The sequence below is a fragment of the Petromyzon marinus genome, chromosome 25 (genome assembly GCF_048934315.1).
Source record: "Petromyzon marinus isolate PM22_M1 ecotype Great Lakes invasive population chromosome 25, UKy_Petmar_22M1.pri1.0, whole genome shotgun sequence".
NCBI lineage: Eukaryota > Metazoa > Chordata > Hyperoartia > Petromyzontiformes > Petromyzontidae > Petromyzon > Petromyzon marinus.
Window position 1 is genome coordinate 9,479,782 of NC_133691.1, and position 13,045 is coordinate 9,492,826.

General features: G+C 48.2%; 1 protein-coding gene across 1 annotated transcript; it reads right to left on the reverse strand.

The window, feature by feature from the left end:
- Window positions 1–1,686: 1,686 nt before the first annotated feature.
- Window positions 1,687–9,269, reverse strand: LOC116945876 (uncharacterized). The gene is made up of 3 exons (XM_032960510.2): window positions 8,972–9,269; window positions 6,391–6,553; window positions 1,687–4,264 (listed from the first exon to the last, which is right to left on the reverse strand). Exons 1-3 carry the CDS (start codon window positions 9,074–9,076, stop codon window positions 2,382–2,384), a joined length of 2,151 nt encoding a protein of 716 aa, XP_032816401.2. The 5' UTR covers window positions 9,077–9,269; the 3' UTR covers window positions 1,687–2,381.
- Window positions 9,270–13,045: the final 3,776 nt, after the last annotated feature.

Sequence of the window (13,045 nt, forward strand, 5' to 3'; positions counted from 1 at the left end):
AATCATGGCTGATGATACGCGCGCGTGTGCGCGTGCGTCTCTTAAGTACGGCCTTGATGCCGTCATGGAAAGGTGGAAAATCCACAATTCTTCGATCACCGCGTGTTCCCTCCAGGTCTGGACTCATTTAGAACTGCAGACGCGTGATGTTCGGGTTTAATCTCTCACCCGGCTCAGCCAATTCACTCAGAGAAGTCGTATTCTGTCAGTACACATCTCCCCACCTTGTCTATTTAATGTTTTTTTTGGGGTCGTGTCCGTGTCTACTGTGTTCATCTCAACGTGTCTATTTCTTTGATGTATTTTCATTATTGAATCGTTCACATTGAGGTCTGTGTGGCTGTGTTGGTTGATCGATTCGGAAATACCGCTGCACACCAGTTGGGAAGCACTTGTCTCCAAAAACGAAGACAATGGTATTTGAATGTATTGTCCATTCTAGAATTAATGTGGTAGTCTGAAATAGGGCCATTATCCAAAACGTCACCGATTATATATGCTTTTAAGGCAGTTTTATAAATGTGTTTTGTCAGTGGAAACCAATCATTTGCTATTGTTATGATCTTTGTGAATAGTTTATATACGTGACACTATCCCAATGGCTCTAATCATTACAATATTATCCTTCCAAGCTCGAGGTATTTAATTTCTTAACGTTTAGTAAATAGGTATACTTTTCTACCAACTGGTCTCACTACTTTGATTTTGTACATTCATTCCATCTTCATGCCAAACCTGGCTCACTCGTCTCTCAAAATAAACATGCACAAAGATGTTTGCTATGCAGTTCTTTTCCACACAACAAAACACACACACATACTTGCATCTATATACCTAGATGAGACATGGCGTTTGTATAAAATGCAGGCCAATATTTCCATAATCGAATATGTTCCTGTTGTTTCTCACAGGTGGTACGGACTAGAAACATGTAACGGTTTAAAACGTACTTTACATATACACAAACCATGTCTTACAAGCCAACAAGACTTGGACGTTTTCCATTACGGTTAAAACATGTTTCTGTCCTCCTCAGTTGTTATAACCGCACGCTCGACTCACAATTGGAAGGAAGTTTCAAATGGAAGTGAGGGGCTTACTCAGGCCAGCTACTCACTGGGGTAAATACATCACCGTGAAATCCATCACCTCGTGGAGAGGCTGGCACCTGCCAGAAGTGTAATTTTCACAAAATGGCTCAGGGCCACCGACATGGGACTGCTCGCTTGAGGAGACATTCACCGAGCATATAATAATTTCATACACGGCCGCTCGACTTGGCGTCCACAAATTTAAAAAAGGAATGTGGACGTTTTCTACATGTCGTGTGCTGCTGCGTGTCATTGGCTTCTCTTTAATAGCACTCCAGATGGAAACGGCAGAGGCATCCAGCCTGCGTGTACAATTGTTTGCTGTGCTCTGTTCAAGAGCATTTGGTTTAGACTGCACCACTGCATGGCAAACACGGCCCTTGTGCGATGCTTTAAGTATTTACATACGTCCAGTCTTCTCTGTAGTCTTCCTGCACCCGCCAGGTCACGTCATATACGCGTGCAATCGTCGTGTTCACAAACCGAAGAATCCGTGCCGCTGCAGCGGTGCGATTCATCTACCACATAGGCGCTTAAGCTTCTTAATGCAACGAGTCTTGACAATGTGACGAAAGTAAAGTTCAAGAGACAAATGTACCGAGTGATTTTTACATTGACGTTTGAACACAAAGTTCACACATTTCAGAAAACTGGTCATAAGCAATATATGGAATGCCATACAAAGCGTTGTGGGGAGATATTTTTACGGGTACTAAATATGATTTTACACAGCTGTATAAGTCATAAGGAAGAAACATCAAATTGTAAAAAATAACATGGCAACAACACCAAATGTATGGCTGTCTTTTTAACTTTTCTTCAGCCAAGTCTGAAAGCATAAATTAATTAGCTCTGTCCATCTGTCTGTAACAGTGGCACAATTACTCTTAAAAACAAACCACACTGGACAGAGTTTCCAAGACGAGGAGACCCAAAGCGGCACAAACAGGACTCGCTCAGTGTCCCAGCCCTGCCACGTGCTTCGATGTGGGATGCACCTGGACTGATAGGGCGAATTAACACGCATGTTGTGAAATGTTACATAATCCATGCAAAATGTTGTTTTGTTAAAGTTCCATTATAACCTGCCCTAAAAAGATAATCAGTTTACTTAAATGGTAATATGAATGCAAATTCTAATTTGGAGTCTCTTTTTAAGAATAGCTAAGGAATGCAAATTACTTTATAAACTACTTGCTATAAAAAGCAAAGCAGAGGCAAGGTTAGATGTAAGGTTCTTTGAAAAATAAAGCTGCTATGCAAGCACCGAAACTCCTTGCACCTCCAGGCTCACAGCTGCTCTGTCACGACGATCTCCGTGGCCTCGGTGCTCCCTGATGGTTTGTACACGATGTCATTCGTGAATTTTTCCAGCATGGTTTTGGTAACGGTAAAGTTGCTACAGTCCTCTTGCCTCCATGCCAGTCCACACCTCACTTGGATAATGGCTTCCATGGTGGAGGTCTGCATTCTGTTCTGCTGCTTTGATTTGACTTTATTGACAACGGAAAATTCTCTCTCCATTGCCACGTTGGAGAAAGGCAGACTGAGTACGGCCAGGGCCAAACTGGATATGTTGACAAACATCTTTTCTCCGACTGCATTCTCTGCATTGTAGACCTCGGCCCAAAACTTCACGGTTTCTGTTTGCTGACTCCAATCTTTCATCGGCAGGAGTCTCCACTCAAGTTCTGTGTCATCCACACGATTCACAATCGAGGAGAACCGTGTCGCGAGAGGCACAATGGACTCTTTGAGCTCACAGCAACTGTATTTTGGAGTCAACCAATCCAGAAATTGCAATGTTTCCACATTTTCAGGCAAACAAATTCTCACTTGTGTGAGGAGTTCACACAGAAAGATCATGCAATGCTGTGTGACTTCTTCAGTCTTCCCTTTGCCAATGGCTGTCACGGCACTTGGCATGATGCAATTCTCAAAGTTCAGCGACAGCGCTTCTATTGGCGAGAGCTCGGTCAGCTGCTGAGGACCAACGAGCTTCTTCAAAAGACCGTAGTGATAGTCTACAAGGTCAGAATTCAGCTGTGACACTTCCGTATTCTCCATTTGAAACAATTTGTTGATGCGATGGAGATCCATAAGTTCGTGCTTCACGAACACAAGGTACTGCTTGTTGTAGGAGTCTGAGTACAATTGGTGCAGCTGTTCTGCAAGAAAGCATCGCTCGTTGATTTTAGCCATTTCAAATATTTTGCTCAGCGTGTCCCAATGGCTAACAATGTGGGACACTGCCTCGTATGTGCCAAGCCACCTCACATTCCCCGCTTGGGTCATTTTCAGAGGGTTTTCTCCAGAATTCAGCGACTTAAACAGATCTTTGTGCTCCAGTTGATGTTTTTTATTGTGGAAAAACCAATTGTAAGTTTCCCTCACCAAGTATTCGAGATGATTTGGCAGTGCTTCCGATGCCTTGCTTCCTGCTAGATGGAGAGATCGGCAAATGCATCTGAACACCACAACATGCTCCACAGACTCCTTTAGGATCATGGAAATAGACTTCTCACATCCAACATCCATGCTCGCACCATCAACACCAACCCCAATGAGCCGCTCAATTGGCAATTCATCCTCCTGCAGACAATCCATGATGGTCTTACAGATATCCTCTGCACTACTTGACTTCATTGTGAGAAGCCTGTAAAATGTTGTTATAATCATTTCCTGCTTCGTGCTGTAATATTTAATGAGTAAACACAAGCAGTTTTCACAACTGACATCTGTTCGCTCATCAATAATGAGGCTGTAATATGCGGCGGACGAGCATATATCTTCGACCAGTTCCTTGTGGAGTGAGGGAGCGAGCACGTTGGTGATCAGCCTTGTGCACTTTGTCCGGTGTAGCTTCAGAGACTTGAGGGTGTCGGACTGTGGGTCAAGTTTGCAGATCATGTCTGCCAGATGGTCACAGCTCTGCAGGGAGTAATGCTCAGCTGTGAATGCTGCAATGCGAAGCTCGGCATCTTTCACATCGCTCAGCGTTGAATAGGTAGCCAACTGAGCAATTACATCTGAATAACTTATACTGCTTTGGCATCTCTGGTGCTTCTTGGTTTTGCAATGATCCATCAGGTCCTTTTTTCGAGCGTGCAGCGTCACGTTGCATATCCTGCACCCAGCCATGAACTTGTTTCCTGGAACTGGAGATAGCCATCCTGTCGGAACAAATCAGCACGAATACAGTTAACATCTGTACTCATCTGTATTAGCTACCGAGTCAGAATTGCTTGAACAAATGCTGAACTGTCATTTGTCAAGGACCTTCTCAATTAAATATGGGTCATATCAATCCTGATTAATGATAATAAACTGAATGTAGGAAACTGATACAGTTTTCCTGTGTTGAATGAATGCTCCTGAAAATTCACACTCCCAGAAGGCCATGTGGCTGATGGGATGTATAAACAAAATACAAATATTTTTAAGAGGGACAGCTATTTGAAGTACATTGTCCACTTATTGATTTTGTTACTTGTATTCTCCAAAATGGCACCAATGATTCTCTCACATCTTGGAAGTTGTTAAAACTGCCTCCAGCTGAACACTGCTAAGACTGAAGGCCTTCTCTATCAGCCAAAATCCACAATCAGTTTAGACTCCAGTTTGAACCTGCGCGGCCTTAACTTTAGACGTTACACTGGCAAAGTGCGAGAGCTAAACTTCAAAGTCTACGTCGCCCCCTCAGCTGTCTTCTTCTGACAGGACATACAAAACCTCTTAATTCCTTGCACCAAATGCGATTGAGACTGGATGACATCAACGCACCACCACCACTTTTACAACAAGCATCATCTCCAACCGGCACAGGACACGAGAGAGTGGGTGGCCAACACCACGCCCACCCACCTTAGTCTCCCTATTGCTGTTTACAAACCACACCAATGTATTCATTTAAGGCTGAGTCGACCTTGGAGAGGCCCAGGACTTGTTTAGATAATAGTCACTGGTGTTGGCAGTGAGTGGAAACTGAACTCGGGTTGCTTGGTTCGTATCGCAGCACGCTAACCGCTATACTTCTTCTCCCCACATCTCACAACACCACCACAGTCACCAACCTTACAACTACCATCTCCAACACCACCACAATCATCATCACCAGTTTTACCAGCACCACCATATCCACGGCCATTCTCCAAAGCTATTCTATCCTGGCCTATAGCAATATCTTCAGGAGCTAAAAATCAATGTCAAGGTCTGCTAGCCACGATGAGAGGGCTTCAGGACAATCTGTGTAATTTTGGTATTCTATAATTAAAGGAGCACAGACTACAGAGGTTTATTATATGGATCATAATTTGGGCTGCATGACCACATTCGCACTGTGGCTTGTATTTAATTCTCCATTTATGAAGGTATTCACATCGGTCTGTTGATGTTCTTCGAGGACATCTGTAAAAAAGAGTTGCGTATAAATCTTGACTTAAAGCTTTCGTGACTGCAGGAATTAATATTCTTTGGGTCTTTCTGTAAAGTCACGTAGGTAGGTTCAAAGAAAATAACAAGAAAAAACTACGACATTTCAATCGCAACACAAGCGGTCGCCTTTAGGAAGACGACCGCTTGTTTTTGTTTTAATCTTCTTTGAACCTATCTACGTGACTTTACCGAAAGACCCAAAAAACAAGAGTTGGGTACATCTTCTTTGGTTCTTTCGGTAAAAGCCACGTAGAATGAGAATAAAATAATAAATTAATAAAATAACACAATTTAATTCTCACGATGTTTCGGCCACAACACAAGTGGCCTTCATCAGGTGAAGGGACGAGACTGTCTCGCTCCAGTGCTGTCCTCGAGACAGTCTCGTCCCTTCACCTGATGAAGGCCACTTGTGTTGTGGCCGAAACGTCGTGAGAATTTTATTGTTATTTTATTTGATTAATTTATTATTTTATTCTCATTCTACGTGACTTTACCGAAAGAACCAAAGAAGATGAATCCTTGCAGTCACGAAAGCTTTAAATCGAAAAGAGTTGGGTAGTTAATCATATTCTTCAAGTATAAAGATTCTGATTCTGAAAGTCAAAGGCAGGAGTTGCAATGTTTGAGTCTCGAATGAGGTGTGTAATCCGGACGTCCACATTGTTCCAATCTGTTCACAATAATTCTTCCGGATGTGGAATCGGGACAAGAGTGTACGGCCCAGGTACATTGTTGACGTCTTGTTCGATGGGGGGTAGGTGGTCGTGGTTGGCAACAACACGTGCAAACTCCCAAAGCTGACCACCCACCACCCCCAGGGTAAACTCTCCCAGAGACGATCCGAGCCCAGGGCTCCACGCACCTTTGAGTGCTGGAACGCGCTCCCACGCCGCCGTGTACTTCTGCTTGTACTGCGTCTTCTGCTTGCTCTGCGCCACCACGACTGTGGCAGTAACAGCAGGTTCGGGAGCAGGGTCGGCAGCGGGGTCGGCAGCGGGGGCATCTTGCACTTCGACTTCCATCAGCTTACGGGAGACGAGGTAGACACGGACACGGAGGAAGAGAGAGGGAAATAAAGAGGGGAGGAGAGCGGGAGAGAGAAGCTTCTGGGCAACAAAGTGCAGCTCCAGGCGTCACGAACCACGTCAGCAGCAGTGTTCGTTCCTCAGTTATTCCTGTAAGGCTACGCTCACCTGTGTGTTCGGTGCGTGTATGTACAAATGCCTATGTGCCCATGTGCGTCTGTGTGGCTGGTGCTCACATAGCGACTTCGTTGACTTTCAAGACCAATATCACACCCAACTGCATCTGTTGAAGCAAGCAATCTCTGGTCCGTTTTCAACATTCTGGGTCTCATCAGCAGTCAGGCTTGTTAAACAAATCCTGATCGATTACCAAATGTGTTTCTCTGTGTATGTGCATTTGTATACGTCTCTATGTATCTCTCTGCCTATGTGTATCTGTGTACTGTACAGGGCGACGAACCCGGCGACCCGGGTTCGATTCAGGCTCACGGCCAACACCAGTGACGATTGTGTGAACCGGTCATGGGCCTCTCCTAGGTAGACTCAGCCTCGAATTAGTACCTGGTGCGGTGTGTAAACATCGAGACAAAGGCGGCCGGGCGTGGTGCTGGCCACCCAGCCCCTCGTGTGCCGTGCCGGCCTTAATAGGTGCTCGCTAACAGCACTTGCCCCCAAGTCAGGTAACATGGGGGAACTTTGTACTGTACAGCAAACGTGTGGATCGCGCTGTGTACAGTATCTCTCTACGAGTGTATGTCTCCGTATCTCTTTCTCTCTCTGCGTGTATCTATTCCTGCCATCTCTCTGTATGTATCTACATGTGTCTATATGCCTCTGACCCTCTGTGTGCCTACACCTCTCGTGCGTGTACCTACACCTCTCGTGCGTGTACCTACACCTCTCGTGCGTGTACCTACACCTCTCTTACGTGTACCTACACCTCTCGTGCGTGTACCTACACCTCTCGTGCGTGTACCTACACCTCTCGTGCGTGTATCTACACCTCTCGTGCGTGTACCTACACCTCTCGTGCGTGTACCTACACCTCTCGTGCGTGTACCTACACCTCTCTTACGTGTACCTACACCTCTCTTACGTGTACCTACACCTCTCTTACGTGTACCTACACCTCTCGTGCGTGTACCTACACCTCTCGTGCGTGTACCTACACCTCTCGTGCGTGTACCTACACCTCTCTTACGTGTACCTACACCTCTCGTGCGTGTACCTACACCTCTCGTGCGTGTACCTACACCTCTCGTGCGTGTACCTACACCTCTCGTGCGTGTACATACACCTCTTTTAGGTGTACCTACACCTCTCGTGCGTGTACCTACACCTCTCTTACGTGTACCTACACCTCTCGTGCGTCTACCTACACCTCTCTTACGTGTACCTACACCTCTCGTGCGTGTACCTACACCTCTCTTACGTGTACCTACACCTCTCTTACGTGTACCTACACCTCTCTTACGTGTACCTACACCTCTCGTGCGTGTACCTACACCTCTCTTACGTGTACCTACACCTCTCGTGCGTCTACCTACACCTCTCGTGCGTGTACCTACACCTCTCTTACGTGTGCCTACACCTCTCGTGCGTGTACCTACACCTCTCGTGCGTGTACCTACACCTCTCTTACGTGTACCTACACCTCTCTTACGTGTACCTACACCTCTCTTACGTGTACCTACACCTCTCTTACGTATACCTACACCTCTCGTGCGTGTACCTACACCTCTCTTACGTGTACCTACACCTCACGTGCGTGTACCTACACCTCTCGTGCGTGTACCTACACCTCTCGTGCGTGTACCTACACCTCTCTTACGTGTACCTACACCTCTCTTACGTGTACCTACACCTCTCGTGCGTGTACCTACACCTCTCGTGCGTGTACCTACACCTCTCGTGCGTGTACCTACACCTCTCTTACGTGTACCTACACCTCTCGTGCGTGTACCTACACCTCTCTTACGTGTACCTACACCTCTCTTACGTGTACCTACACCTCTCTTACGTGTACCTACACCTCTCGTGCGTGTACCTACACCTCTCGTGCGTGTACCTACACCTCTCGTGCGTGTACCTACACCTCTCGTGCGTGTATCTACACCTCTCGTGCGTTTACCTACACCTCTCGTGCGTGTACCTACACCTCTCGTGCGTGTACCTACACCTCTCGTGCGTGTACCTACACCTCTCGTGCGTGTACCTACACCTCTCGTGCGTGTACCTACACCTCTCGTGCGTGTACCTACACCTCTCTTACGTGTACCTACACCTCTCGTGCGTCTACCTACACCTCTCTTACGTGTACCTACACCTCTCTTACGTGTACCTACACCTCTCTTACGTGTACCTACACCTCTCGTGCGTGTACCTACACCTTTGTTCGGACCGCGTGCCGCGTCTCACCATCCCCGTTGTTTCGGCGCGGCCGTCTGGTTCCAGCGGCGGGGACGCGGGAGACTCGCACGGCGAGCCTTTCGTGGCGAGGCTCGAAGTGCCGGCGAGGATCATTGCGAGTCTCTTCACCGAGGGCGAGAGGTTCGCCCCGAGGGAGTCGATCGCCGAGGCCGAGTCTCCTCGCGAGCCTTCGTCTCCGTCTCTCGCCCCGAGGCGCTGACCCCGCGGCGCGGCCTAGGCCAGGCTCCACTCAGCAGAGCGCGCGCGCGCGCGCGTCCCCGCGTCACGTGGGCACCCACCCGTAACCCCACCCACACCCTCCCCCGTAACCCCACCCACACCCTCCCCCGTAACCCCACCCACACCCTCCCCCGTAACCCCACCCACACCCTCCCCCGTAACCCCACCCACACCCTCCCCCGTAACCCCACCCACAACCTCCCCCGTAACCCCACCCACAACCTTCCCCGTAACCCCACCCACACCCTCCCCCGTAACCCCACCCACACCCTCCCCCGTAACCCCACCCACACCCTCCCCCGTAACCCCACCCACACCCTCCCCCGTAACCCCACCCACACCCTCCCCCGTAACCCCACCCACACCCTCCCCCGTAACCCCACCCACACCCTCCCCCCGTAACCCCACCCACAACCTCCCCCATAACCCCACCCACACCCTCCCCCGTAACTCCACCCACACCCTCCCCCGTAACCCCACCCACACCCTCCCCCGTAACCCCACCCACACCCTCCCCCGTAACCCCACCCACACCCTCCCCCGTAACCCCACCCACACCCTCCCCCGTAACCCCACCCACACCCTCCCCCGTAACCCCACCCACACCCTCCCCCGTAACCCCACCCACACCCTCCCCCGTAACCCCACCCACACCCTCCCCCGTAACCCCACCCACACCCTCCCCCGTAACCCCACCCACACCCTCCCCCGTAACCCCACCCACACCCTCCCCCGTAACCCCACCCACACCCTCCCCCGTAACCCCACCCACACCCTCCCCCGTAACCCCACCCACACCCTCCCCCCGTAACCCCACCCACACCCTCCCCCGTAACCCCACCCACACCCTCCTCCCGTAACCCCACCCACACCCTCCCCCGTAACCCCACCCACACCCTCCCCCGTAACCCCACCCACACCCTCCCCCGTAACCCCACCCACACCCTCCCCCCGTAACCCCACCCACACTCTCCCCCGTAACCCCACCCACACCCTCCCCCCGTAACCCCACCCACACCCTCCCCCCGTAACTCCACCCACACCCTCCCCCCGTAACCCCACCCACACCCTCCCCCTCAACACCCCCCCCCCAACCCACCCCTCAAACCTCCCTCCCAACCCTCCCACCACGTCACAACCCCACCATCCGGGGACCGTAGTGAAATTCTCACGACTCGGGCAAGGGACCGCGTCGCTCTCCGGTGATGCACGTGGTAGTTGAAACGGAATTGGCTGCTTGTTATGACTTTTGTAACGACCGAGGCAACGGATCACTTTCGACCTCACATACAAGTACGTGTGAACAGAGTCAAGCACCAAATCAAGTTAGAGTCAGGAAGTCAATCAGAGGCTTGAAATAGAGTTGCATCCGAATAAAAGCTCTTAATAAAGCAAGAAGAACGTGCGTTGGCGTCACTACACCATGAAACCGGAGTTCCCCGAGAAAACCCACGCGTCCGCCGAGGTGTGTAGCAATCTCCTGGCAAAGCCAGGGTGTTGCGACCTCGACGACCACGAATTGGGAGAGCTTTTAACACGTCTTGTGATCGATCCCATCGTCTCCACGGTGGTGCTGGATTACAGGAGCGCATAGCCACAACATCTTCTCCCTCGCACATTGGAAGATATCCATAATCCATAATCATTCAAATAAGTTGACAATGTTACGGCCAAATTTTGATTTAAAGTTTTCGTGACTGCAGTGATTCATTTTCTTGGTTCTTTCGGTAAAATCACGTTGAAGGGAAACAATAAAATATATAAAACAATAAAATTCTCACGACGTTTCGGCTGCAACACAAGCAGTAATCATCAGGTGTGAAAACCAACGGCAAGAACATTTGAAAGAAGTGGTGGTTTTTATTTATTTATCTATATTCGGAAAAGAGGAGGGGGGAGACGAAAATTAATGTATGCTGTCTGAAAGCCACCGTAAGCGTGAACAATCAATTAAGACCCGAAATGGTTTATAAAATCCTTCCAAGGATTGCTAAGCCAGAATCCATCTTCTCGGTTGAAATTGTCTCTGTGTTTGTATATGTGGATAGCCTCATGAACGATTCTCTCATGGTAGCCAGATGGCTTGCAAAGAACCTCTGTCTTGGAGAAGTCAATGTCATGTGAGCCTACTGAATTATAACAGTGATCTGCCACGGCCGAGGTGTTGGTCCTACCGTGTTTAAGGTCTGCTTTGTGTTCATGAATGCGGTCCGAGACATGTCGTTTGGTTTCTCCAATGTAACTACTACCACAGAGGCAACTTAGTTTGTAGACACCAGGGTACTGTATGTCCAGAATCACATCTTTTACAGACGGAACTAGATCACGGATTTTATGCAATGTGTTGAAACAGACCTGAATCTTGTGTTTATTCAAGATTTTGGAGATCTTTTTTGTGATCCCCGCAATGTAGGGTAAAGTGATGGTTTTGAAAGGCTCCTCAAGAGGGTCCTTCTTCATGGTTTGAGTGATAGCTTTGCGGATTGTATAGTCGGAGTAACCATTAGCCTTAAGAGCTTGGTGTACGTGCTTGAGTTCACTGCCTATGTGTTCCTGGTCGGATATGCATTGGGCTCTATGGTATAGAGTCTTGATGAGAGAATTCTTCTGTGATGGATGATGGGGGAATCCGGTTTCAGATAAGCATCCGTATGGGTAGCTTTCCTGTAGACAGAGTGGCTCATTGAACCATCAGGTCTCTTTTTTATTAGGACATCCAAAAAAGGTAGCTTGCCATCTTTTTCGACTTCCATGGTAAATCTGATGGCTGGGTGTATGGAATTGATGTGGTCGAAGAATTGGTCTAGACCAGGCCGGCCATGTGGCCAGATGACAAAAGTGTCATCCACGTACATCTTCCATAAGGTTGGGCGCAGAGTGGCAGTCTGGATGGCGTCAGTCTCAAATTTCTCCATGAAAATGTTGGCTATAACCGGAGATAGGGGGAAGCCCATTGGGGTGCCCTCAGTTTGTAGAAAGTTCCATTCCAAGTGAAGTATGTATTGGTTAAGCAGTGTCTCACTAGGGGGGGGTACCTCAGTGTTAAGTCCTTGATGAACCAAGTCTTCAATGATTGCGATGGTGTCAGGTACAGGAACTTTGGTGAATAAGGAAACTACATCAAAACTGACAAGCAGGTCGTCTGGGGATAGGGAAATACCCTTGATTGTCGATACCAGGTGAGTAGAATTTTGTACCGCAGAGGTGGTTTTTCCAGTGAAAGGCCGCAGGATTCCAGACAGAAAACGAGCCAGTTTGTCGGTTTGGGGAGATGATAGTAGAGACGATGGGACGAAGGGGTGTATATTTTATGTATTTTTGGTAAGCCGTATAATCTTGGTGGCCTGGCAGCAGGTTTCAACAAAAACTGTTTAGTTTGATCAATTAATGCGGTTGAATCAGAAATTATTTTGGTTTGTGTGACGAGGCTGTTGGTGGGATCTTTTTATTTTTGTATAGCTGCCATCGTCGAGTAATTCTTTAATTTTGTTGTTATATTCTATTTTATCCATGACAGTAGTATTGCCCTTGTCGGCTGAGAGGATTACAATGTCATCCCTCTTTTTTAATTCATATAATTAAAAACGCTCATCAAGCACGTACACCAAGTTCTTAAGGCTAATGGTTACTCCGACTATACAATCCGCAAAGCTATCACTCAAACCATGAAGGACCCTCTTGAGGAGCCTTTCAAAACCATCACTTTACCCTACATTGCGGGGATCACAAAAAAAGATCTCCAAAATCGTGAATAAACACAAGATCCAGGTCCGTTTCAACACATTACATAAAATCCATGATCTGGTTTCGTCTGTAAAAGATGTGATTCCGGACATACAGTAC